The sequence below is a fragment of the Nerophis ophidion genome, linkage group LG05 (genome assembly GCF_033978795.1).
Source record: "Nerophis ophidion isolate RoL-2023_Sa linkage group LG05, RoL_Noph_v1.0, whole genome shotgun sequence".
Lineage (NCBI taxonomy): Eukaryota > Metazoa > Chordata > Actinopteri > Syngnathiformes > Syngnathidae > Nerophis > Nerophis ophidion.
The window spans coordinates 46,994,778-47,018,763 of NC_084615.1; the positions used below are offsets into that span (position 1 = coordinate 46,994,778).

At 39.9% G+C, this 23,986-nt stretch overlaps 1 protein-coding gene and 1 long non-coding RNA gene across 4 annotated transcripts in view; one reads left to right on the forward strand and one right to left on the reverse strand.

Moving 5' to 3' along the window:
- pex3 (peroxisomal biogenesis factor 3) overlaps positions 1-22,263 on the forward strand; it is a 27,443-nt gene extending 5,180 nt beyond the window's left edge. The window contains exons 8-13 of one of the 2 annotated variants that reach the window (XR_009806870.1): positions 1,663-1,801; positions 1,877-1,947; positions 2,015-2,137; positions 2,220-2,316; positions 2,401-2,602; positions 18,815-22,263. Coding sequence is in view for 1 of the 2 variants with exons in the window: in XM_061901137.1 (XP_061757121.1) it covers positions 1,663-1,801; positions 1,877-1,947; positions 2,015-2,137; positions 2,220-2,316; positions 2,401-2,484 (514 nt within the window). In the remaining variant the exon portion in view is untranslated. Of the gene's footprint in view, positions 1-1,662; positions 1,802-1,876; positions 1,948-2,014; positions 2,138-2,219; positions 2,317-2,400; positions 3,355-18,814 lie in introns of those variants that run through there. The other variant, XM_061901137.1, reaches the window with a different exon arrangement.
- LOC133553203 (uncharacterized) lies at positions 8,582-15,356 on the reverse strand. Of its 2 annotated transcripts, none has more exons than XR_009806873.1 (3): positions 15,136-15,356; positions 12,290-12,495; positions 8,582-8,814 (listed from the first exon to the last, which is right to left on the reverse strand). It is a non-coding gene; the product is annotated as an uncharacterized LOC133553203 (long non-coding RNA). The 2 variants fall into 2 exon arrangements; XR_009806872.1 differs by having other exon boundaries at positions 12,379-12,495; positions 15,136-15,348.
- Positions 22,264-23,986: the final 1,723 nt, after the last annotated feature.

The window sequence follows — 23,986 nt, forward strand, 5'->3', positions numbered from 1 at the left end:
TCATAAATTATTGCAGCAATACATAGCGTAGAGAACGTGCAAACATCGACTTTGGTAATATTGATGCACATAATTCCGGGGGTTCGTAAATGCAACTTTGTTCACTGTAACAGTCATTGGTGGATATAACTTAAAAAGGAAATGCTGTGTTGTTGGGGCTACGGGCTCGCGGTGTTATGATAGGCGCTGTTGGCGTGCTGGGGGTATCAATTAGTTTGAAAAGATTGTCAGACTCTGTGTGTCTTCTTTCGGGACGCTGCATTACTCAAAATGCGTTACCTGTACAATATCCGCCAAGCACTTGTTGCAGGCGGCTTAGACTGCATTAATTTAGCACCGAAATATAGCACTGAGAGCCACATCTTTTTTTGATATGGTTACTACTGTTTACATTAGCGCCGGTGCCATTATGGAACTTGATTTCGGTGCCCATCCCTAGTAGCCTGAAAGGAAAGGGGGGGAGACTTGGAGCCGCTGTTGCGCAATTTAAGTGAAATGGTTTAACATGTAGTTTTAATGGTTTAAATAAAGTAGTTGTTGATTCACCACCACCTCGTCATCCTGTCACCATCAGAGCAATAGCTACAATATTTTATATCCACATTTTTCAACAAAACTTTTGTTCAGACTTTTTGTAATGAGTTACTAACAAAAACAGAGCTGCCAGTTACTCTGGGAATGCCTTTTTTGCCCAAAAAAAACTAGAACTAAAGAGGGTTAAGCAATTTAAAGAAGACTTTGGACAAGTTGGAAATCTCATAAAAATAAACAACATAAGGCGGCAAGGAATACATAAATAATGAATAAAGCAAAATATGTTTTGGACCATAAATCCCTTCATATTTTATACTGCTCGCTACTATTACCATATCTGAGTTCTTGTGTAGAAACATGGGGAAATAACGACTAAAGTACACTTCATTAACTGACTGTGTTACAAAAGAGGTCAGTTAGGATAATACATCATGTTGGATATCCAGAACATACACACCCTTTATTTATTGAATCAAAAATATTAAGATTCAATGATTTGGTGCAAATGCAAACAACTAAAACTATGCACAAAGCAAACTTTAACGTGCTAACCAAGAATGTACAAACATTATTCTAGTTAAAAGAAGAGAAATATAACCTTAGAGAAAATGTAATTTAAAACAGTTTCCAACACTTAAAATATTTAGCATATCAGTATGGGGAATTAAATTATGGAATGTTTTAACATATAAGTCCAACTAAGTACTAATATGATCCAGTTCAAGAAACTGTTCAAAATCTGAAGTGAAGAAGAATCGTAATCAATATTTTTAACTTATTGAAAATGAAATAATCTTATTCATCTCATGATGTGAATTACAACCGACTTGACTATTAATTTATTTATTTTAGATTTGTATTATTTATGGAGTAATTTGTGTAGCAATTGAGAACAGGAAGCAAATTAAAGTGTTAGTAATTGCTATGAAATGGAAAAGGGGTAAGATTTTATAAGCTCTGCTTCTTCCTACTCTTTTTTGAACATGTTGAAAAGATAAACTGGAAATTGTGATGTATTATGTTGTAACTGTATGCATTTTCAAAATAATTTTTTAATCATAAACCATAAGTTTGTGGAAACAACTTTGGGAAAGCATGTCCATGAAAACACAACTTTGCTGTGTCCAGCGTGTCCTTAAAGCAAAGTCTCAGTCTGCTGGAGTTAGAGCAGCAGCTCAGTTGGATTCGAGCGGAGGTGGAAGCCGGTTCTGAGCACCCGCTGACCTGGTACATGATGGCCGACAACGAAAACGCACTAGCTGACCAGGTCAGCATTCATACACACGCGTGCAGCCAACGATAAGATAAAACGATGACTTCATTCAACCTCATGTGTGTGCAGGCGTGCGGGCTGACAGAAAACGACGTCCTTACTCTCCGCCTGTTAAACGAAACCAGAGACGTGCTGGACAGGTCACCCATCGTGTCTTCGCTCACGTTGTTTACCTCATGCTAACATTGCTTTGTTTTGTGGATCCAGCCCAAACTTTAGCGTCGTTTTAAACTCCTGCCTGCAGCGTGGCTTCTCTCGTCTCCTTGACAACCTGGCCGAGTTCTTTCGCCCGTCCCTTGACGATTCCACTTCCAGCCGCAGTCCTGACAGGTGAGCAGCTAAATGGCACACTTCTGTCGTCATTATTTTTTTACATTGTGCCCACGTTTCAAATACGTAATTTTTTTTCCAGTCTGTTTGTCGTTAGTCTTCCGCTGGCGAAGATCATCCCCATTGTCAACGGGCAGATCAATACCATCTGCAGCGAGACGCCAGGTCATTTTGTTCAAGTAGGAATGCCATTCTTCATCATCATCATCATCATCATCATCATCATCATGGACGCTCACAAAGATGCCCTTTTTGTCTCTCAGGACCTGCTGATGAATGACCACGTTAAAGAGTTTGCCGCCATCGTATACGAAAGCTTCAGCACGCCGCAAGAGTTACAGAAGTAGACTTGACAGGAAGTAAGACTAATTTTTTGGTTTACTGTGCTGGACTCAGCGTTGCATTGCTGAATGGGAGCGAATCGAAGCAGGCGGCCTGTTTTTGGTGCCCCCACAAAGGCGAGAGGTAAGCAAGACGCTTTGCCGCCATCATGTTCACTTTTCCTGACACGCACACCGCTTTTCAACATGGACAAGCAGGAAAAAGGAAGAAACCAGTCGAAGCAACTGGAATAAGCACGTGTCACATAACGTGTGTAAACGAGCAAGGCACCTGTGACATCATCGGCGAGGAATTGACAGCGATAAATAAACAATTAAATATGTTAAATATAATTTACTATGTTCACACTGCTGTTAATTGTCTAATCTGGATCCGATCTGAATCATCACAACCCTTTCCCCGCCACACTTTTTGTTGAACTCGTTTCAGATTGCTTTTATATAGTGAGGTATGATTTTCTAAAATAGACTGAAGGTGTGTTTTTTATTTACAATAAATTAATCAGGGCTTTTTGTGGTGCAGTAATTACCAATGATGAACATTCTAATTTTGTGACAAAAGTAAAGTGAAAGAGAAACAAATCAAACAAAAAGCCAGTTTTTTTTTGAAAACATGCAATTTTCGTGCTGTCCAGCAGGAGTCGCACCTTCACTTGCCTTATCCCTTCTAACGTGATGCTTAAAAGTAGAAAACAAATCCGCTTAAGTTAATTGAATAATTACATGAGTCCAAGCTTCCCTTTATCTGTTTGAACATTTTGCCAGATACATTTTCTGCTGATGTCATTGCTTACTAATTTTCAGTCAGCTGACCGGGAGGGTTGGAGACAGCCATCATGTTCGATGTACGTTTTAATAAAACACATTCCTTCTTTAGTGCTTCTCTTTTAGTGGAGTGGTGTTTTTTTAAAAGAAAAAAAAAAAAAAGAAATAGTAAACAATATTAGCGGTGCTAAGCCAACAGGGGCCGCTATTAAGTGACAACGCTGAAAGAAAGTGCTGACTCAGGATGACGTCAACAGTGGTTGCGTTTGCATCCTTGTCTCAAATGGAAATATTTAATGTTCTAATTAAAGTCAGGATGTGGAATTTTTTTTAATTTTTTGGAAAATAGCCAGCACCTTATTTTCTCAATACTATTTATATGACATTATTGTGACGTAAAAGCTCTGCCGCATCATCTGGCATGTAGTCAGCTGTCAATTACATAATCAAATATTCCCTGTGGCTGTTTTTTCCTATTATCTGACCAAATATTCCATCATCTGTTGATGAACCACTTTCTTCCCAACATGTGCCAGTCATGATGACACAGATGGGGGCCATGTTGCTTGAAGTAGCGGGTCACATGACAAACACTATTATATAGCTTTATTCACACTAACACACATTCAGGTGTTGCTGTCAAAATGCTCATGAGACACTCCTGATAACACCGCTGGCATTAGCATGCTTATTGTTTATTTGTTTGTAATGAAATTTATGATTTTTTTTTCGACCCTTGTTCAATCTCTATGATTTATCCCAAGAGAAGTGATGAATTTGTTTGCTATCATTCACATTGATGTGGCATAGAAAGAGAATGAGTTAAGACCTTTCTTAGATCGGAGTCTGGGTTTAACGTGGTTTGTGGAGCTCCCCCTGGTGTTGTGGTTATGGCGGTCAGTGATGGGACAGCTTGTTAACGAGAGTTGTGGTTATGCTGGTGAAAAAGGTGTTAAATGGTAAATGGATTGTACTTGTATAGCACTTTTCTACCCTTTTTTTAAGGAGCCCAAAGCGCTTTGACAGTATTTCCACATTCGCCCATTCACACACACATTCACACACTGATGGCGGGAGCTGCCATGCAAGGCGTTCACCAGGACCCATCAGGAGCAAGGGTGAAGTGTCTTGCTCAATGAGACAACGGATGTGACTAAGATGGTAGAAGGTGGGGATTGAACCAGTAACCCTCAGATTACTGGCACAGCCACTCTACCAACTTCGCTACGCCATCCCCACACCGTTAAGTCTGCTTACTACCTCCATTTTGTCTGTAATGAGGGAGTCATCCTTGATGTTGATGTTGGTAAGTCTGGTTTGACATGTTCTTCGGTATCAGGGAGGTGGAGCGGATTTTATATACTAGGCAAAGTGCAAGTTGTTTTTCTCTGTCCTCCACCCTGAGCTAGCCCACTTTGGAGAAGTGGGTTGGAGTGAGGTGTGGTCTGGGGTGGAGGTCTAAAAGTAACCGGACTAGCTTGTTCTGGGATGTTTGGAGTCTAGATTTGAGGGTTTTGGAGGTGCTGGGGTACCAGGAGGTGCTGGGGTACCAGGAGGTGCAAGCGTAATCGAAAAAGGGTTGAATGAGAGTTCCCGCTAGAATCTTCAAGGTGCTTTTGTTGACCAGAGAGGAGATTCTGTAGAGGAATCTCGTTCTTTGGTTGACCTTTTTGATTACCTTGGTTGACATTTTATCACAGGAAAGATTAGCCTCTGGAATGGATCCTAGGTAGGTGATTTCATCTTTCCTGGTGATAACAATGTCACCCACTTTTATAATGAAGTCACTGACTTTCTTAAGGTTGATATGGGACCCAAGTAGGATGGATTCCGTTTTACCTAGGTGTATGGATAGCTTGTTGTCAGCGAGCCAGGTGCAAATATTAAGGAGTTCAGCACTGAGGATTTGTTCCACCTGTGACTTGTCCTTGCCGGATACCAGCAGGTCCGAGTCATCCGCAAACAGAAACAATTCACGGTGGCATGCTGATGGCATGTCATTTACGTGTATTAGGAACATTAAAGGTCCTAGTATACTTCCTTGGGGGACTCCACAGCTTACCGAGAGGGGAGGGGACACGGTGCCATTCACCTCTACCACCTGTTTCCTCCCCTCCAAGTAAGATTACATCCAACTCGATGAGGTTTTATCGAATCCGATTGCTCTGAGCTTATCCAATAGTATAGTGTGGTTAACGGTGTCAAAGGCCTTCTGAATGTCCAGCATGACCATGCCGCAGTATTTGCCCGCGTCCACCTCATGTTTGATGTGGTCGGTCAGATAGAGAAGGCATGTGTCAGTGGAGTGGTTAGTTCTGAAGCCGGATTGGAATTTGTACATTAGTTTATTAGTAGCAAGGTATCTATCGACCTGTTCATAAACAATTTTTTCAATTACTTTCGAAATGGAACTGAGAATAGAAACAGGTCGGTAGTTACCAGGTTCTAATTTGCTTCCTTTTTTTTATAAAGGGGGGTTACTGGTCACTACTGCCTACTTTGTCTTGTTATATTCTTATTTTACTGTTATACTGTTATTCCCATTGTTTTTATTCTTTTTGTAATATTTCTGTATTTTGTTTCCTTTTAAACCCCCATTATTTACTTTTTTTTTTTTTTTTTTAATTGATCTCAACTCTGTACACTGCTGCTGGAATTTTAATTTTCCTGAAGGAACTCTCCTGAAGGAATCAATAAAGTACTATCTATCTATCTATCTATCTATCTATCTATCTATCTATCTATCTATCTATCTATCTATCTATCTATCTATCTATCTATCTATCTATCTATCTATCTATCTATCTATCTATCTATCTATCTATCTAACTATCTATCTATCTATCGACTCTTGCTATCTTGCAGTCCTTGGGTACTTGGCCTTGTTTGATTGAGAGGTTTATTATATGTGTGATTATTGGGGCAATGGTGTTGGCAGAGTCCATGAGGAATCTGGAGGGGATATTGTCACGGCCGGTGGCCTTGTTTGGGTGGAGCGCGCTCAATTTATTAAGCACCTCGTTAGCTGAGACCATTTCTAATTTGAAATTATTGTTGATTACTCCTAGCTTTCTGTAGAAGGCTTTAATGTGTTCTACACCAAAGCGACCAGAGTGATGGGACAGCTTGTTAACGAGAGTTGTGGCTATGCTGGTGAAAAAGGTGTTAAATCTGCTTGTTGCCTCCATTTTGTCTGTAGTGAGGGAATCACCCTCCTTGATGTTGATGTTGGTGAGTCTGGTTTTAAGTTTCTGGCTGCATCCCGGAAGCTGGTTGTTGAGAATTTTCCAGAGCTCACGTGGCTTATTTGTGTTTTCCTCTATTTTGTCGTTGATATAATTTTTTTTAGGAATTTAGTCAGGTTGTTTGTCTTATTTCTTAATTTATTGGATTACTTTTTAATCTTTGGGGCGTATAAATCAATATATCAAATAATCGTTTACACCCTTAGTTTTCAGTCTGCTTTACGCTGACGTTACTTCTGAGTGGTTTTCAAAATTCAGATTCGAGACTTTTCAGAGAACATCAGCGGCTCAAGGGAAGATGATAATGTCAAATGAAGCACAATGGATACCTTAGAACACTAACAAGACAAATGACACGAAGAGGGAAAACTGGCTAATTGGCTACCATTTGGACATTTTCTTTGAGGGTATCCAGTAAATGTACACTATTATACAAGTTGTGCACTGACTACTTTATACTGTATAAAAGTGTCATTTTTTCAGTGTTGCCCCATGAAAAATATTTGCAGAAATGTAAAATATGCAGTATTCACTTTAGTGAGGTAATATACACAGTTTGTGTATGTTGTATGCCTAGACTTATTAAAGGTAATGCATTGGTTGCTATAACAAAGTCATCATGGTTAGGTAGGTCAAAGGTTATGCGGGAGCAGTAAATGCGAACATTTAGCCGCGCCCCTTACCTGGTGCTGTCCCCTGAGGACGTGTGTACTTTGGAAATGGCTCTTGACAGATTCCCCTCGTCATTTGGAACATTGCAAGTGTTCATTTATACTTATTTTTTACTAAAGTCATTTTGTATTGGTGTGCTTAGGTTTCTTGTGAGAGCATCTTCTTCTGGTGTTCAGTTGCTGTCAGCGTGGTGACTCACAGCTATGGGCAGGAGGTCCAAACACAAGGCGCTGACATCATCCAGCCATCTCTGATTTCTCACCATTTAATTCCCTTCCCTCTAGTAACATCACCCCTCCCCCGCCTCTAGCATGCCTGCATGTGCCACTAGGCTGGCAGCACGTTTACGGTAACGGCAATGAGGCCTCGTGTATTGTTGACCGCCTGTTAGCACCGGCGGCTCTAATCTGTGAGCTACGAGCTGAAGGGCTCTCTGCCGTTGTGCCTCGTTACCTCTTAGTTACACTCTGCTGATTGGCTGAAGGGTAAATCCCTCATTAGGCATTCATGATGATGCAGGGTGAGGTCACTACTACTGAAGACTGAGGTGATGCCATCTCACCTCAGCCTTGTGATTTTGCCACAAACACAGCCTGGATGAAGTCACCTTCTTGATGTTTGCTGATGTAAATAAATGATCAACACCAGTTCAAACGTCTAACGTGTAAGTGCCAAGAGATGACGTCATTGGATAACTAATAATCACAGCATATCATAGCAATCCCCAGATACACCCCCTGCCCTAGAAGCTGTGATCAGTACTGTTATTTGGCACTTAGAAAGTGCTATGATGACTGTAATGAAGTAACAACACAAGGCAGACTGCAGTAGTGACATCACCGTGGCAATACCGAGCATCATGAAGCTGCCATGTAGGCAGGTTTGAAGACGTATGGCGCACACCTCGCCGGGTCACATTGGGCCACCAGCAGACACCACGATCTGGGTGGATGTATTGCTGGTGCACACTGGGTCATGATACGTGTGAAAGAAGGTGCTGAGTCGTCATCAACAGGTGGCTCACGAGACTTTGAAACCACGGATGCGTCACCATCATGCTAGTTTGATTGTTTTCTATTGAATAAAGACACAGAATAATAAGCCCTGATGTAATGGCAACTATTGTTTTCATGCAGTTGTCGCTTTTTACGTCACACGTGGTCTATTATGAACTTGCCCCGTCACTGTTGCTACAAACACATAGTATAGATTTGTCTGTTTACACAGGAGCTAAAAATAACACATGCCGGGGGTGTGGCGGCATGATAGACCAGCTTGGCGTGGCCTGGGAATCCTGGTAAACTCTCCCAATTCCGTGGTCTGTTGTCTGTTCAAAGGTGAAGCGGGCTCATTGAACTTGTAAAGTCACGTTTATAATTTGTGTGCTTGATCAACAAAATGTCAAATTTTATGGCGGCAAATTGAACTTTTTGAACCAATTTATTAAACAATTTCCTGTAATTCCAAATTAAATTATTTTTAGTGTGGTGTGAAAGTCTTCATAATGGAATTTGGCCCACTCCAGAGGGTTCCCCTCTTGGCGCCTCCCTTCGATCCTCAGCCTCCAGGGTGAAAGTCCACAGGGAGTGACGGTGCCGTCGCCGCAGCAACAGGCACGTAAACATAAACAGCATGTTGGAATGAGGGCATGACGCTGTAATGCAAAGAAAACAGGAACTTACCTAAAACTCATTTACACATGGAAATTAAAAATAGATGTTACCAATAAGACAGTAATTACATTTAATGATTGTTACCTAAAAAAACATTTCCATTTAATGATTGTCGCTTGATGTTTACATTTAATGATTTTGTTACTTAAAACAACATACATTTAATGATTATAATTACTAAACAACATGTTTATACTTAATGATCATGTTTCTAAAAAAACAAACATAGTATTTACATTCAAATATTCTAATGACTTAACATGTTTACATTTAATGACTGTTAGAACAACATACAGTATTTGCATCTATTGATTATAATTACTTAACTTGTTTTCATTAATGATTGTTACTTAAAACAACATACAGTATTTACAAGTAATGATTATAATTACTTAACAAGGTGTTTACATTTAATGATTGTTACTTATAGCAGCATACAGTATTTACAAGTAATGATTATAATTACTTAACAAGGTGTTTACATTTAAGGATTATGTTACTTATAACAGCATAGAGTATTTACAAGTAATGATAGGCTCCAGCGCCCCCCGCCACCCCGGAGGGATTAAGCGGTAGAAAATGGATGGATGGATAGATTACGTTCAGAGATGTCCGATAATAGCTTTTTTGCCACTATCCAAAATTGCGATATTGTCCAACTCCTTATTGCCGATTCCGATATCAACCGATACAGATATATACAGTCGTGGAATTAACACATTATTATGCCTAATTTTGTTGTGATACCCCGCTGGATGCATTAAACAATGTAACAAGGTTTTCCAAAATAAGAGAACAACTATAACTCAAGTTATGGAAAAAAGTGCCAACATGGCACTGCCATATTTATTATTGAAGTCACAAAGTACATTATTTTTTTTAACATGCCTCAAAACAGCAGCTTACAATTTGGGACTTGCACTCCCTGAGATAATCCTGATAACCACCACAACTATGGGAAATATTATACTTTGACTTTCACAAAGTGCCCTGCGATAAGTTGGCGACTTGTCCAGTGTGTACCCCGCCTTCTGCCCGAATGCAGCTGAGATAGGCTCCAGCGACCCTAAAAGGGACAAGTGGTTGAAAATGGATGGATGGATGGACTTTCACAAAGTGCATTATTTTTTTTATTTTTTTTTTTAAACCTGTCTCAAAACAAAAGCTACAAAAACAATGAAGGCACACAGCTTCAGTCCAGAGTATACTAGAGTAATGAAGTAAACAATAACATAGTCCTCATTTAGTGCAAGACTGCCTGGTATACTGTATAACAGGAAATTGTAAATTGGGCTCAATCTGCCCTGCTCTAACATATTTCTATGAGTAACAAAAATGTGCTGCAAGCTAGTGGTGAGTGCTTGAAGTGGCCTAGCAGTCAGCCAGAGCTTCTGAAATTCTGCGTTGAGACAGGGCACCTCCGTCCACTGCAAGCTGCAAAGGGTGTGCCATGCATAATAGGCTAACCACACCAAACTCCACCGTAGCTTTTGCCATAATGCGTGTGTTGTCCCTGACCACAACGTGGGCTTTTGCCTTGGGGTGGGGTTTTTGTTGTATTTTTGTTTTTTCTCGGCGGAGTCTTTAAGCAACAACTGTGTGGTACAACATTTTTCTGTGTTTGCTTTTCATCCACCTTCTGCTTGCATATTCATCGTGTATCTCCTTATGACTCTTGAAGAGGTAGGAGATCAAACTGCTTGTATTAAAGGAAGACAACTTGGTTCCTCCTTGCATAACCAACTTTTTGCAGTCATTGAAAATTGCGAGTTTTTTATTTGTCAGACACACTTTAAAATAATCCCAAACCATAGACATGGTGTCATTAGTTTGTCACCGAGCGAGCTCGCTTGTTAGCCACGGCTACAGCACCGGCAACAACACACTCTTGTTGTTGTTATGCTCCGCTCGTGGCGGTTTGATGAGGTCATCAAGTGTCGCCAGGAAACCTCTCATGCTGCAGTCGTCAACTCCTGCGTTGTGTGTGGGAGAGGGGAAGAGTTGCTGACTGGGAGATGCAACTCCTCTCTACTTCTCCCGACGTCCGTGTTTTACCGGATATGTACCGTTCAGGACCGCGTCGTTTTAAAAAGTAATTAATTTCACTTTTTGAAACTGATACCGATAATTTCCAATAATACATTTTACAGCATTTATCGGCCGATATTATCGGACATCTCTAATTATGTTAATTATAAGCAACAATCATAGTGTGTTTAATGACTGAACGTGAAGGTGTTAAAAGACGTTGTGGTTGCAAGTGGAGGCCTCATTGTCCACCTTTTGGCTTCTTTAGATGTCAAATGTCACGCTTTATGTCGGTAAAGCTAAAAAAAATTCCCAAACCTGTCCGTCTTCATTCCCGCCTCAGAGACGACATTGTTGACTGAGGAATGTGTGAACTTCACCGTGATGATGAGTGGGACTTTTTTTCTGCCTCATTGTTTTATTGCTGAGGGTATTCAGCAATGACAAAGCATCAGGAAAACTTCGACATGTTTCTCAAAGACATCTCGATGGGACTTATTCCAACAGTATTTTCCTGGTCAAACTCAAAACTGTTTAATATGGTGCAAAAGGTAATGTCATGATCTGTGGTCTGGATTATGTTATTTATTTTCACTCTTTCAGACTTCTTCGGTTCCTGTTTTTTGTGCACCCTTGTTTGTTTTAGTTACCATGGTTACTTATTATTTCCACCTGCTTCTGATTAGTGTTCACCCGCTCACCTGCTGCCTGAGCACTAATCAGAGGCATTATTTAAACCTGCCTTGCCCTCCAGTGAGTGCTGGAGTAGTGTTTGCTGTATGCTGTGGACTGCCTTTTTTTGGAAGCTGAGAGCTATTCCCTGGATCCCGACTCCTGCGCCTGTTTGCCGTTTCCTGGTTTCTGTTTTCCTTGCCTTTTTTTTTTTAAACATTAAAACCATGTTTTTATTTTCCAAGCCTGTCATCTCTGCATCTTGGGGTTCGTCACCACCACTTCGTGACAGAATACTCCAGCACTCACTGGAGGGCAAGGCAGGTTTAAATAATGCCTCTGATTAGTGCTCAGGCAGCAGGTGAGCGGGTGAACACTAATCAGAAGCAGGTGGAAATAATGAGTAACCATGGTAACTAAAACAAACAATGGTGCACGAAAAACAAGAACCGAAGGAGTCTTAGATTGAAAATAAAAAACGTAATCCAGACCACAGATCATGACAATTTAAGTCAGGAATTCAACTTCAAATGTGAAACCAATATGTGATATAAACTCATTCCATACAAAGTGACATATGTCAAGATTATTTTTGAAATTATTTTTATGATCATGGCTTACAGTTTTTGAAAACCCTAAATTTTCTGAGATTTTCAATTCACGGTTTTCATAAACTGTAAGTCGAAATCATGAATATTATATCAGGAGAAAGCCTTAAATATCTTCAGTTGAGACTATATCATATTTTAGTTTCACCTTATAAATGTAATTCTTCAACTAGGGACGGCGTGGCGCAGTGGAAGAGTGGCCGTGCGCAACCTGAGTGTCCCTGGTTCAATCCCCACCTAGTACCAAGCTCGTCACGTCCGTTGTGTCCTTGAGCAAGACACTTCACCCTTGCTCCTGATGGGTGCTGGTTAGCGCCTTGCATGGCAGCTCCCTCCATCAGTGTGTGAATCAGTCTGTGGATGGGTAAATGTAGAAGTAGTGTCAAAGCGCTTTGAGTACCTTGAAGGTAAAAAAGCGCTTTACAAGTACAACCCATTTATCATTTAACTAAACAAATATTTTTACGATATTCAAAGTTTTTGAGTTTCACTTGTCCAATGCTGGCAGACCATTAATCTTCCACATAAAAGTTGTGCAGAGCAAGTAAGATTTAAGTCCATAAAATTGTTCACATTTTCAGATGTGGCGCAACCTTGTTTCTGCTCCTTGATGATATCAAGGCGAGTTCTGATCCAAACCCCTTTTTCACTAACGTCAGCTTCCTTGACATCAGCAAAAAAAATACTTTTGTGTGATGAGCTGAAGCTCAGTCTCTAAATGCTGTACAGAGAATGTTTGGAACATTCTTTTTAATGTTTGTAATGAGTTCATGTTTTTAATGTGTTTGGAAATTAACCATTTTCAAGATCAGAGGAAATTTACAGAACGTTTGAAAAAAAAATTGAAATTTTGATATGTATAGTTAATCAGTTTTTGGAACGAGCTGAATATTTTCACGTTGGAATGTTTTGAATGAATCAGTTGAGCAATATGAGTAAGTAGAACCTGCAAAAAAATAATCCATAATTTTAAGAGCAAATTGTTTTTGCAGAACATTCATAATTGGGACGGCGTGGTGCCGTGTAAGAGTGGCCGTGTGCAACCCGAGGGTCCCTGGTTCAATCCCCATCTAGTACCAACCTCGCCACGTTCGTTGTGTCCTGAGCAAGACACTTCACCCTTGCTCCTGATGGGTGCTGGTTAGCGCCTTGCATGGCAGCTCCCTCCATCAGTGTGTGAATGTGCGTGTGAATGGGTAAATGTGGAAGTAATGTCAAAGCGCTTTGAGTACCTTGAAGGTAGAAAAGCGCTATACAAGTACAACCCATTTATCATTTATTTATTTAATTATGGAGAGTGAGCTCAACATATTCATAGTGAAACATTTAGATGATGAAATGTGGAAGTAGTTGAATAGTTATGTTGTCATTATTTTACATCATTATCTGATACCAATGAATAACGTTATGTAATAAGCCCTTAAATGTTAAGAGTTAGATTGTGTTGAGCGAGATTCAAGTGTATTTTAGTTAGTGTTAAATTAGTTTGCTTTGTGAATTAGTTTGTGTTGTGAATTAGTTTGTGTTACGAGATTTTGTTGAGTTAGTTTGTGTTTAGATGTAGTGTATGTGGAGTTAGTTTGTGTTGAGTTGGATTAAAGTGTTTTTAGTTTATATCGAGCTAGTTTGTTTTGTGTATTAGTTTACGATGTTACTCTGCTTTTTCAATGTAGTTTGTGTTGTTAGTTAGTTTATATTGTGAATTAGTTTGCTAAGGATAGAGCTAGTAAAGACTTGTTAAAACTTGGTTGATGATTATGCAACTTTTTAAAAAAAGTGAAGGAGCCATCTTGGCGCACGACATCAAAAGTACAGATGTAGCTAGCATGTGAGAACAAGTCCGCGCTGCAGCTTAGTTTTTGTTTTCCTCTGCTTGCTTTTGCCTAGCGGTTTGGGCCCAAGGCCCGCTTAAAACTTTGCTTTCATTAACATAATGTGATATCTTTGTGAGCAGCCGTCATTTACGGCAAGCCACGCCGTGATGTTTAAGAAAAAAACCTTCATTTCATCACCGTTTGCTTTTTAAACACTCTTTGCTTTTACAAGCCTTTGTTCTTTCTTTTTTTTTGTGCTATTTTTATGCTATATATCTGTATGTATATCAATATCATTTGTATCATATATAAGTAAATGTATAGCATGATATAAATTACATATAAAACACATACATATTGTACATATGTATCGCACATATATATATATATATATATATATATATATATATATATAAACTCAGTTTCCATATGAGTTGGGAAATTGTGTTAGATGTAAATATAAACGGAATACAATGATTTGCAAATACTTTTTAACCCATATTCAATTGAATGCACTACAAAGATAAGATATTTGATGTTCAAACATAAACTTTATTTTTTTTTTTTTTGCAAATAATAATTAACTTAGAATTTAATGGCTGCAACACGTGCCAAAGTAGTTGGGAAAGGGCATGTTCACCACTGTGTTACATCAGGCGGGCCAGGAAAGTACCCGCACTCTTTTTTTTACGAAGCCACGCTGTTGTAACATATGGAAACGGGGTTTGTGTGTGTGTGTGTATATATATATATATATATATATACAGTATATACATACATTATATATATATATATATATATATATATATATGTGTGTGTTTGTGTGTGTGTGTTTTTACTTGCACTGTACTCTGCTGCCACTTATTACTGCCACCAACAGGACTGCAGTGAACAGCATCCCCTTTATAATATGTTCTTTGACCTTTAATATCAGCAATTAATTAATCAAAGTTCACTTATATAACCCTTAATTACAAATGCCTCAAAAGGCTGCACAAGCCACAACGACATCCTCGGTTTAGATCCCACATCAGGGCAAGAAAAAACTCAATCCAATGGGAACAACAGAAAACCTTGGAAGGTGCCGAGTGGATAGAGTTAATAATGTGAGAGTCCGGTCCTACTTGTTTACTAGAAGATAATTGTTTCTTAAAAGTGATGACATCAGTGTTGGACCTACTTGTTGAAGAAAATCCATTTTCACTGTCATGGCACGTGATGATGTCATTGTGGTAGAAACTTCACAAGTCGCCAGAAGTCCAGTTGAAAGTTCCGTTTGTTTCTTCCCGTAAGCTTGATCTCGACCACTTCCTGTGTGGCACCGCTGATTTTCAGGAGGCGACTCAGCGTGAAACTTGTCACACTCTTCATGGTGTCACATGGTCTGATTACTGCCACTAATTAGCATGACTCATCTTAATAGACGTTCTAATTCACACACATATCACCGCTGAGTCAGCAAAAATTCATTAGGTACACACTTCTGCAAAGGCTAGTGTGCTCGATTTTGAACGACACATTATCACTTGTTTGCAGATGATTGTGTTTTTATTTCAAGATTACAATCTCTGACTGAGATAATGTCACGATGAGGTGGTCAGTGGTCAGCAGCGAAACTGGCCTTCTCGGAAGGGTTCAACCGGCAAGCTGCCTCGCTTACCGGAAGATCACTGAATGATGAGGAGAAGTGTGTGCGTGTCTGGAGTGGGCTGGTCGAGGAAAGGAGAGAGAGATGAGGGTGGGGAGGGGGCATTTCCCGGATTCCGTGCGACGAGGAAGATGAGGAGAGAGAGGAAGCGCCAACACTTCCCGGAAGAGATGACATCATCTTACATGAATTTATGAAGAGGCTGAATATACATTTTTAATAACTAAAATCGATTTTCTTTGTATACTACTCTATGTGTTTAACTATGTTCTATTCTGTGTTCTCGTTTATGTTCTGTTGTATGTGTTTTGCCCTTTGTTCTATGTGTGATATTCTTTGTTCCACTTTATGTTCTACTCTGTATTCTATTCTTTGTTGTAATCTGTGTACTGTCTGTTCTATTCTTTGTGCTACTCTATGTACTACCCTCTGTCCTATTCTTAGACATAGACTTAGACAAACTTTAATGATCCACAAGGGAAATAGTTCCACACAGTAGCTCAGTTACAATGATGGAAAGTGTAAGGATGGAAAGGACAATGCAGGTATAAATAGACTGAATATTGTGCTGTAAAATATAACATATGTACGTAATATTTACATAATATATGTACAGTATATTATATATACGAATATATAATAATAAATTATGTCTATACCATATATACAGTATATAACAATGACCATGTACAATATTTCAGTATATGTGACAGCTGTATATGTGACAGGTGTCAGGTAATAGACAGATATCATCTATTGCTGTATGGCGAGTGATTATACAGCTGGATGGAGTGCAGAATGAAGTAGTTCTTGAATCGAACACTGTGGGAACGAAGGTGTATGTCCATTCATCCATTCATTTTCTACCGCTTGCCCCTGTTGTACAAACCCCGTTTCCATATGAGTTGGGAAATTGTGTTAGATGTAAATATAAACGGAATACAATTATTTGCTAATCTTTTTCAACCCATATTCCATTGAATATGCTACAAAGACAACATATTTGATGTTCAAACTTATAAACATTTTTTTTTTGTTGCAAATAATCATTAACTTTAGAATTTGATGCCAGCAACGCGTGACAAAGAAGTTGGGAAAGGAGGCAAGAAATATTGATAAAGTTGAGGAATGCTCATCAAACACTGATTTGGAACATCCCACAGGTGTGCAGGCTAATTGGGAACAGTTGGGTGCCATGATTGGGTATAAACGCAGCTTCCATGAAATGCTAAGTAACTCACAAGCAAGGATGGGGTGAGGGTCACCACTTTGTAAGCAAATTGTCGAACAGTTTTAGAACAACATTTCTCAACGAGCTATTGCAAGGAATTTAGGGATTTTACCAACTACGGTCCGTAAAATCATCAAAAAGTTCAGAGAATCTGGAGAAATCACTGCACGTAAGCGATGATATTACGGACTTTTGAACCCTCAGGCGGTACTGCATCAAAAGCCGACATCTGTGTGTAAAGGATATCATCACATGGGATCAGGAACACTTCATAAAACCACTGTCAGTAACTACAGTTGGTTGCTACATCTGTAAGTGCAAGTTAAAACTCTACTATACAAAGCCAAACCCATTCATCCACAATATCCTGAAACGCCGCCGGCTTGGCTGGGCCCGAACTCACCTAAGATGGACTGATGCAAAGTGGAAAGGTGTTTTGTGGTCTGACAATTCCACATTTCAAATTATATTTGGAAACAGATGACGAGGTGTCCTCCAGAACAAAAAGGAAAATAACCATTTGTATTGTTGTAGGCGCAAAGTTCAAAAGCCAGCATCTTTGATGGTATGGGGGTGCATTAGTGCCCAAGGCATGGATAACTTACACATCTGTGAAGGCACCATTAATGCTGAAAGGTCCATACAGGTTTTAGAACAACATATGTTGTCATCCAAGCAACGTTATCAAGGACGCCCTTGCTTATTTCAGCAAGAAAAGTGTTACAACAGCGTGGCTTCGTAAAAAAAAAAGTGCGGGTACTTTCCTGGCCCGCCTGCAGCCCAGACCCGTCCCCCATCGAAAAAGTGTGGCACATTATGAAGCATAAAATACGACAGCAGAGACCCCAGACTGTTGAATGAATGAAGCTCTACATAAAACAAGAATGGGAAAGAATTCCACTTTCAAAGCTTCAACAATTTGTTTCCTCAGTTCCCAAATGTTTATTGGGTGTTAAAAGAAAATGTGATGTAACACAGTGGTGAACATGCCCTTTCCCAACTACTTTGGCACGTGTTGCAGCCATGAAATTCTAAGTTAATTATTATTTCCCCCAAAAAAATTAAGTTTATGAGTTTGAACATCAAATATCTTGTCTTTTTAGTGCATTCAACTGAATATGGGTTGAAAAGGATTTGCAAATCATTGTATTCCGTTTATATTTACATCTAACACAATTTCCCAACTAATATGGAAACGGGGTTTGTATTTTACATGTTTCAAATCTATGTTCTACTCTGTGTTATATTCTGTGTTCTAATGTATGTTTTATTTTAAGTGTTATTTAGTGTAATTTAGTCTATATGTTCTACTTTGTGTTCTATTGTATGTATTTTATTCTATATGTTGTACTCCGTGTTCTAAAGCTTAAAGCATGTGTTCTATTCTATGTGTTCTACTCTGTGTTGTATTTGTGTATTATTCCATGCGTTCTACTGTATGTTTCTATACTCTCTCTTATATTGTATGTGAGCTATACTATGTGTTAGAATATACTTTATTTATCCCGTAACGGGGAAATTATGTAGTTAAAGTGCAGATACAAAAAGTCCACAAAAAATTTGATAAAAACCCATGAAAACGAGAGAAACATTAAAGAACACGATGGACATAAAAGAGCACATAGTCGATACTATCAGCGGCACCAGTTCTACATACAGCTACAAAAGTAAAACAAGGAAAAACCAAAGAATGCGCAATAAGACATATTGCGCACATATGATTGCACCATGCATAGACAAATAACGCAATTCAAACACTCACTTACACAAGCGGCGGCCTCTGCAGTGCTCCACGCCATTGTTTTCTGGGGTGGGGGTTGGGGGAGCTCGACCTGTCACAGGAACAGACCCAACTAAGCAATCAGGAAAGCAAACTCCGTCCTAGGCTGCCCACCAGCCCTCGGCCATTGTCATTCTATGCTAATTAGTGAGAATTATTTCAAGGAGAGTGAAGCGTCTGACACATGCTCATTTATCCAGGGCTACAGGAAGCTTGTCCATCCCGACGCTCAGCACTATCTCTGCAGCCCCATCTCTTCATCCACAACTCTTCCGGTCTATCCACACGAACTCCAGGGTGGCAGAGAGCCAGCAGCTTGTCTGTGGTGCAAAAATGGCCATTACCAAAAGGCTCATCCAAGGCAGATCCAAAAAAACACTACAGAGGTAACAAAAGTACCACCCCTTATTCTTTAGTCCCAAAAGGCAATAACACATAAAACAACACCAAAAACACAAAAGGAGCACAGAGCTCCTTCTTCCAGCAGCCGCTGCAGCGCCGCCATCTATGTTGTGTACTCTTCTGTGTGTTTTGTTCAATTGTCTGTTCTATTTTCTATTCTTTGTTCTACTCTAAGTTATATCGGTTCTATTTAGTTTTCTACTTTGAGTGTTATGTGTTCTACTCTTTGTTCTTTTCTATGGGTTTTACTCTGTCTAATGGCCGAAAGTTAATGGGCGGCCGAGGATGGAGTCTGCTCTCTTGGTTGCTTTGTTGGGTCTGCTCCTGTGTCTGTTCATGCTCCTCCCACCCCAGCAGACGATGGCATGGAACACCGCATAGGCCACCACAGTGTATATGTTTTGTTTTTGTTTTTACTTTTGTAGCTATATATGCATCAGCTCTGCTCTTTTAATGTATTTTAATGGCCTTCGTGTTCTTTGTTGTTTGATGTTTCCCTCTTACACACATGCTTATGTGTGCTTTGGCAGTGACATTTTTTTTTCTTGGCCTCAGTCTGGACCCACTCTCCAGGGGCCCAGGCTTAGACTGAATATATATTTTTTCTCCCGCCCCCCAGCGTTTGCCTGTTTCTCACCCTTTTTGTAAGGGGTGCCTGAAGTTGGCAGACCCGTCAGCGATCCTGTTCTGTCTCCCTGTAATGTCTGTCTGCTCTTGAATGAGATTGTGTTGACAATTTTAATTTCCCCTCAGGGATCAATAAAGTACTTCCGACTCTGATTCTGATTCTATCCATACGAGAACTATGTGTGTTACTCTTCTGTGTTCTATTCTAAGGGTACTACTGAACTGATGTTCTATTCTTTGTCTTCTACTCCACAAGAGTCTGTGCTCTACTCAGTGTTTCATTCGTTGCATATTGCTTCTAGATCGTTTTCAAGAGAAATGTGTTCATGTTTTGGAGAAAACATCAGCAACCTCTTGGTTCTGCTGCCGTGTTGCCATGGTAGCACTGACCAAACATTTTTGTGTTTTTCAAGATCTTCAACAAATCTACATGTGTCAGTAAGCGCTGACAGCAAACTTTCATTTTTCTTTCTTTCTGTCCTATCTGGACGGCAGAACAGAAAGTGGAGGCGTCATCATAGTGAAACCTTAAATGTTGTCAAAGGTCACCCAGTTTAACTTGGGTTCATCAGGGTTTCTTTAAAACGTGGGTGTTCAAAAGTGTTAATTTAGACAGCTGTTTTTAATTTGGTTTTAGTTATAGTCAGAAGCAGTCTAGCACTGAACAGGCTCCTCAGTAGCCAGAGGAGCCTGTTCAGTGCTAGACTGCTTCATCCCAAGTGCAGGACTAATAGACTCAAGAACTCCTTTGTCCCACACGCCATTAGACTGTACAACTCCTCTCTGGGACGGGGGACGGGGGTATTAGGATGACAGGGGATGCAAAACATTAACAGTGCAATACGTTTTCATAACATGGTCACTACTGCCTACTTTGTCTTGTTATATTCTTATTTTACTGTTATATTGTTATTCCCATTGTTTTTATTCTTTTTGTAATATTTCTCTATTTTGTTTCCTTTTAAACCCCCATTATTTACTTTTTACTTTTTTCTTTAAATTGATCTCAACTCTGTACACTGCTGCTGGAATTTTAATTCTCCTGAAGAAACTCTCCTGAAGGAATCAATAAAGTACTATCTATCTATCTATCTATCTATCTATCTATCTATCTATCTATCTATCTATCTATCTATCTATCTATCTATCTATCTATCTATCTATCTATCTATCTATCTAGTCTTTGGGCAAAAATCTATTTTACTTTTAGTCATCTGTATTATTTAGTTTTAGTCCAGTTTTTGTCCAAAATTACAGTAAATTTTGTTGACTAAAATTGAAAGTACAGCGGACAACGCATCTTTGAAGCTGTCTTGAAAGCACTTTTATTTATTTTTATTGCAGAACAAGACTTGCACTCTGTGAGTACATTTCACACTAAAACTTATTGAAATTGTTTTAGCGGATATTTAGCATTTTTTCACATGACTAAAATGGTCACATGAAGAAACAAACTAGTTTTATTCGAGATTGGCGGGCAAGCTCACCTATGCGTAGAACAAAAGTAGTGGTAGAGTAAGCAGTCTTGCTCCTTCTCTGCTGTCTTTAATAGTAACAGTAATTCAGTACAGTACGAGTCATTTGGAAATATTAATTAAAGCCTATTTACTGTTGTGTAGATGTACTGATGATTAGCCTGCAGAAGACGCTTCAAGTTGGTTGTATTTTACCAGAGAAATGGACCCACAGAGTTTATGTGTCTTGTTGTCTACCTTGCAAAGGTAAAGTGTGTCCTTATGTCTTCTCTTTCCTCCAGTGGTAGAAGACATATTGTAATGATGTGTGTAACAATACAGATTAGGGATGTAACGATATAAAATGGGTTATACTTTAGATTAAAATTAAATTAAATAAAAAAATCGGTCTAAGCCTGGGCCTCTGGAGAGGGGGTACAGACTGAGGCCAAGGGGGAAAAAAAACAAAAAACTCAGCCATAGTACACATCAAACATCAAAGACAACAAAGGACATGAAAGACATTAAAGCAGCGGAGCTGATACAACCAGCCACTTCTATAGACAGCTATGAATAAAAAGTAAAAGAAAAATATGCACTGTGGCACCAGGCCTCTGCGGTATTCCACGCCACCGTCTGCTGGGGTAGAAAGACCATGGCCAGATACAGGAGCAGACCCAACAAAGCAACCAAGAGAGCTGACTCCACTCTCAGCCGCCACCCAACTCTCGGCCAGTTTCCAGCCTGCATGGATGAACGAGGATACGTCCAAGGAGACTGAGGTGTCCGATACCTGCTCATTCAGCCAAGACACTGTGAAGCTTGTCCCTCCCAGCACTCAGTGCTAGTTCCAAGGTCCTGTCCTGTCATCCGCATCTCCTCCAACCTCTCCAAACTGACTCTGGTGTAGCAGAGACCCAGCAGCTGGTCTCCTTGGCCAAAAGGCTCCCGGGAGGCAGATCCAGAAGTCCACAAAAAACACCGCAGAGGTCACGAAAGTGCCACCCCTTGTCACACAGTCCCAAAGGGTCCCGGACCAAAAGGCAAAAAAAAAATATATATATATATACATATATATATATATATATCATGGTTCTTACACGTCAGCACAGACACTTTATACTTTACGAGTCCATTTTGAAATAAAGCCTGTGTGTGACGACATGTGTTTTTGTGTATTTTTGTAAGTGTGATACTGCTGCTAATTCAAGAGCATACTATCAGTGTGTATTATTAGCACAAGAACGCACACATACACACACTTTGTTGGGTGTCCATTATCACAATGATGAAAAGTGTGTCACTTTCTTTTCCTGACCCTGTTCGCTGGTGCCAGTGGAATTCCGGCAGGGGAACTCCATCCATTCACACAATGCTGAGGCTTTCTTGAGAAGTTTGCATAAATAGGAGAAACAAATCCACATTCCTCAGCAAAACAAAGTGTGTGTTGTTTAAACTGCACCTTCTGGAAGCTTCCAGATGACACGACACCACATATGGGACGTTTGTCAGCTTTTCCTCTCAAAAAACTCTTTTTAGGCTCTGATCACAGTAATATTAGGTTTTAACAATAAGTGTCATCCCATCCTGTCACATAACAACGCTTAGAAACATGTTAATGCTTGTTGTCCTTCTGGGCTCTTCTTCCTTTATGAGCTCTGTCGTTTTTTAAGTCACACCAAGCGACATCCCATAATAATGCAGGCCAGGAATAAATCAACGAATAAAGCTGAAGAACATCTGTAATCCTCATCCTGTCATTGGAAACCCGAGCCCAAGTCAACATTAGAACATGATAAATGACTAATGATCTATTGCTAACGATGGATTCTGATGCGTCATCTATGTTGCTCCTCGATCTTAGCGCTGCTTTCGATACCGTCGATCATAACATTTTATTAGAGCGTATCAAAACACGAATTGGTATGTCCGACTCAGCCCTGTCTTGGTTTAACTCTTACCTTACTGATAGGATGCAGTGTGTCTCCCATAACAATGTGACCTCGGACTATGTTAAGGTAACGTGTGGAGTTCCCCAGGGTTCGGTCCTTGGCCCTGCACTCTTCAGCATCTACATGCTGCCGCTAGGTGACATCATACGCAAATACAGTGTTAGCTTTCACTGTTATGCTGATGACACCCAACTCTACATGCCCCTAAAGCTGACCAACACGCCGGATTGTAGTCAGCTGGAGGCGTGTCTTAATGAAATTAAACAATGGATGTCCGCTAACTTTTTGCAACTCAACGCCAAAAAAACGGAAATGCTGACTACCGGTCCTGCTAGACACCGACCTCTATTTAATAATACAACTTTAACGTTTGACCACCAAACAATTAAACAAGGCGACTCGGTAAAGAATCTGGGTATTATCTTCCACCCAACTCTCTCCTTTGAGGCACACATTAAAAGCGTTACTAAAACGGCCTTCTTTCATCTCCGTAATATCGCTAAAATTCGCTCCATTTTGTCCTCTATAGACGCTGAGATCATTATCAATGCGTTTGTTACGTCTCGTTTCGATTACTGTAACGTATTATTTTATGTCTAGCATTAAACGATTACAGTTGGTACAAAATGCGGCTGCTAGACTTTTGACAAGAACAAGAAAGTTTGATCACATTACGCCTGTACTGGCTCACCTGCACTGACTTCCTGTGCGCTTAAGATGTGACTTTAAGGTGTTACTACTTACGTATAAAATACTGCACGGTCTAACTCCAGCCTATCTTGCCGATTGTATTGTACCATATGTCCCGGCAAGAAATCTGCGTTCAAAAGACTCCGGCTTATTAGTGATTCCTAAAGCCCCAAAAAAGTCTGCGGGCTATAGAGCGTTTTCCGTTCGGGCTCCAGTACTCTGGAATGCCCTCCCGGTAACAGTTCGA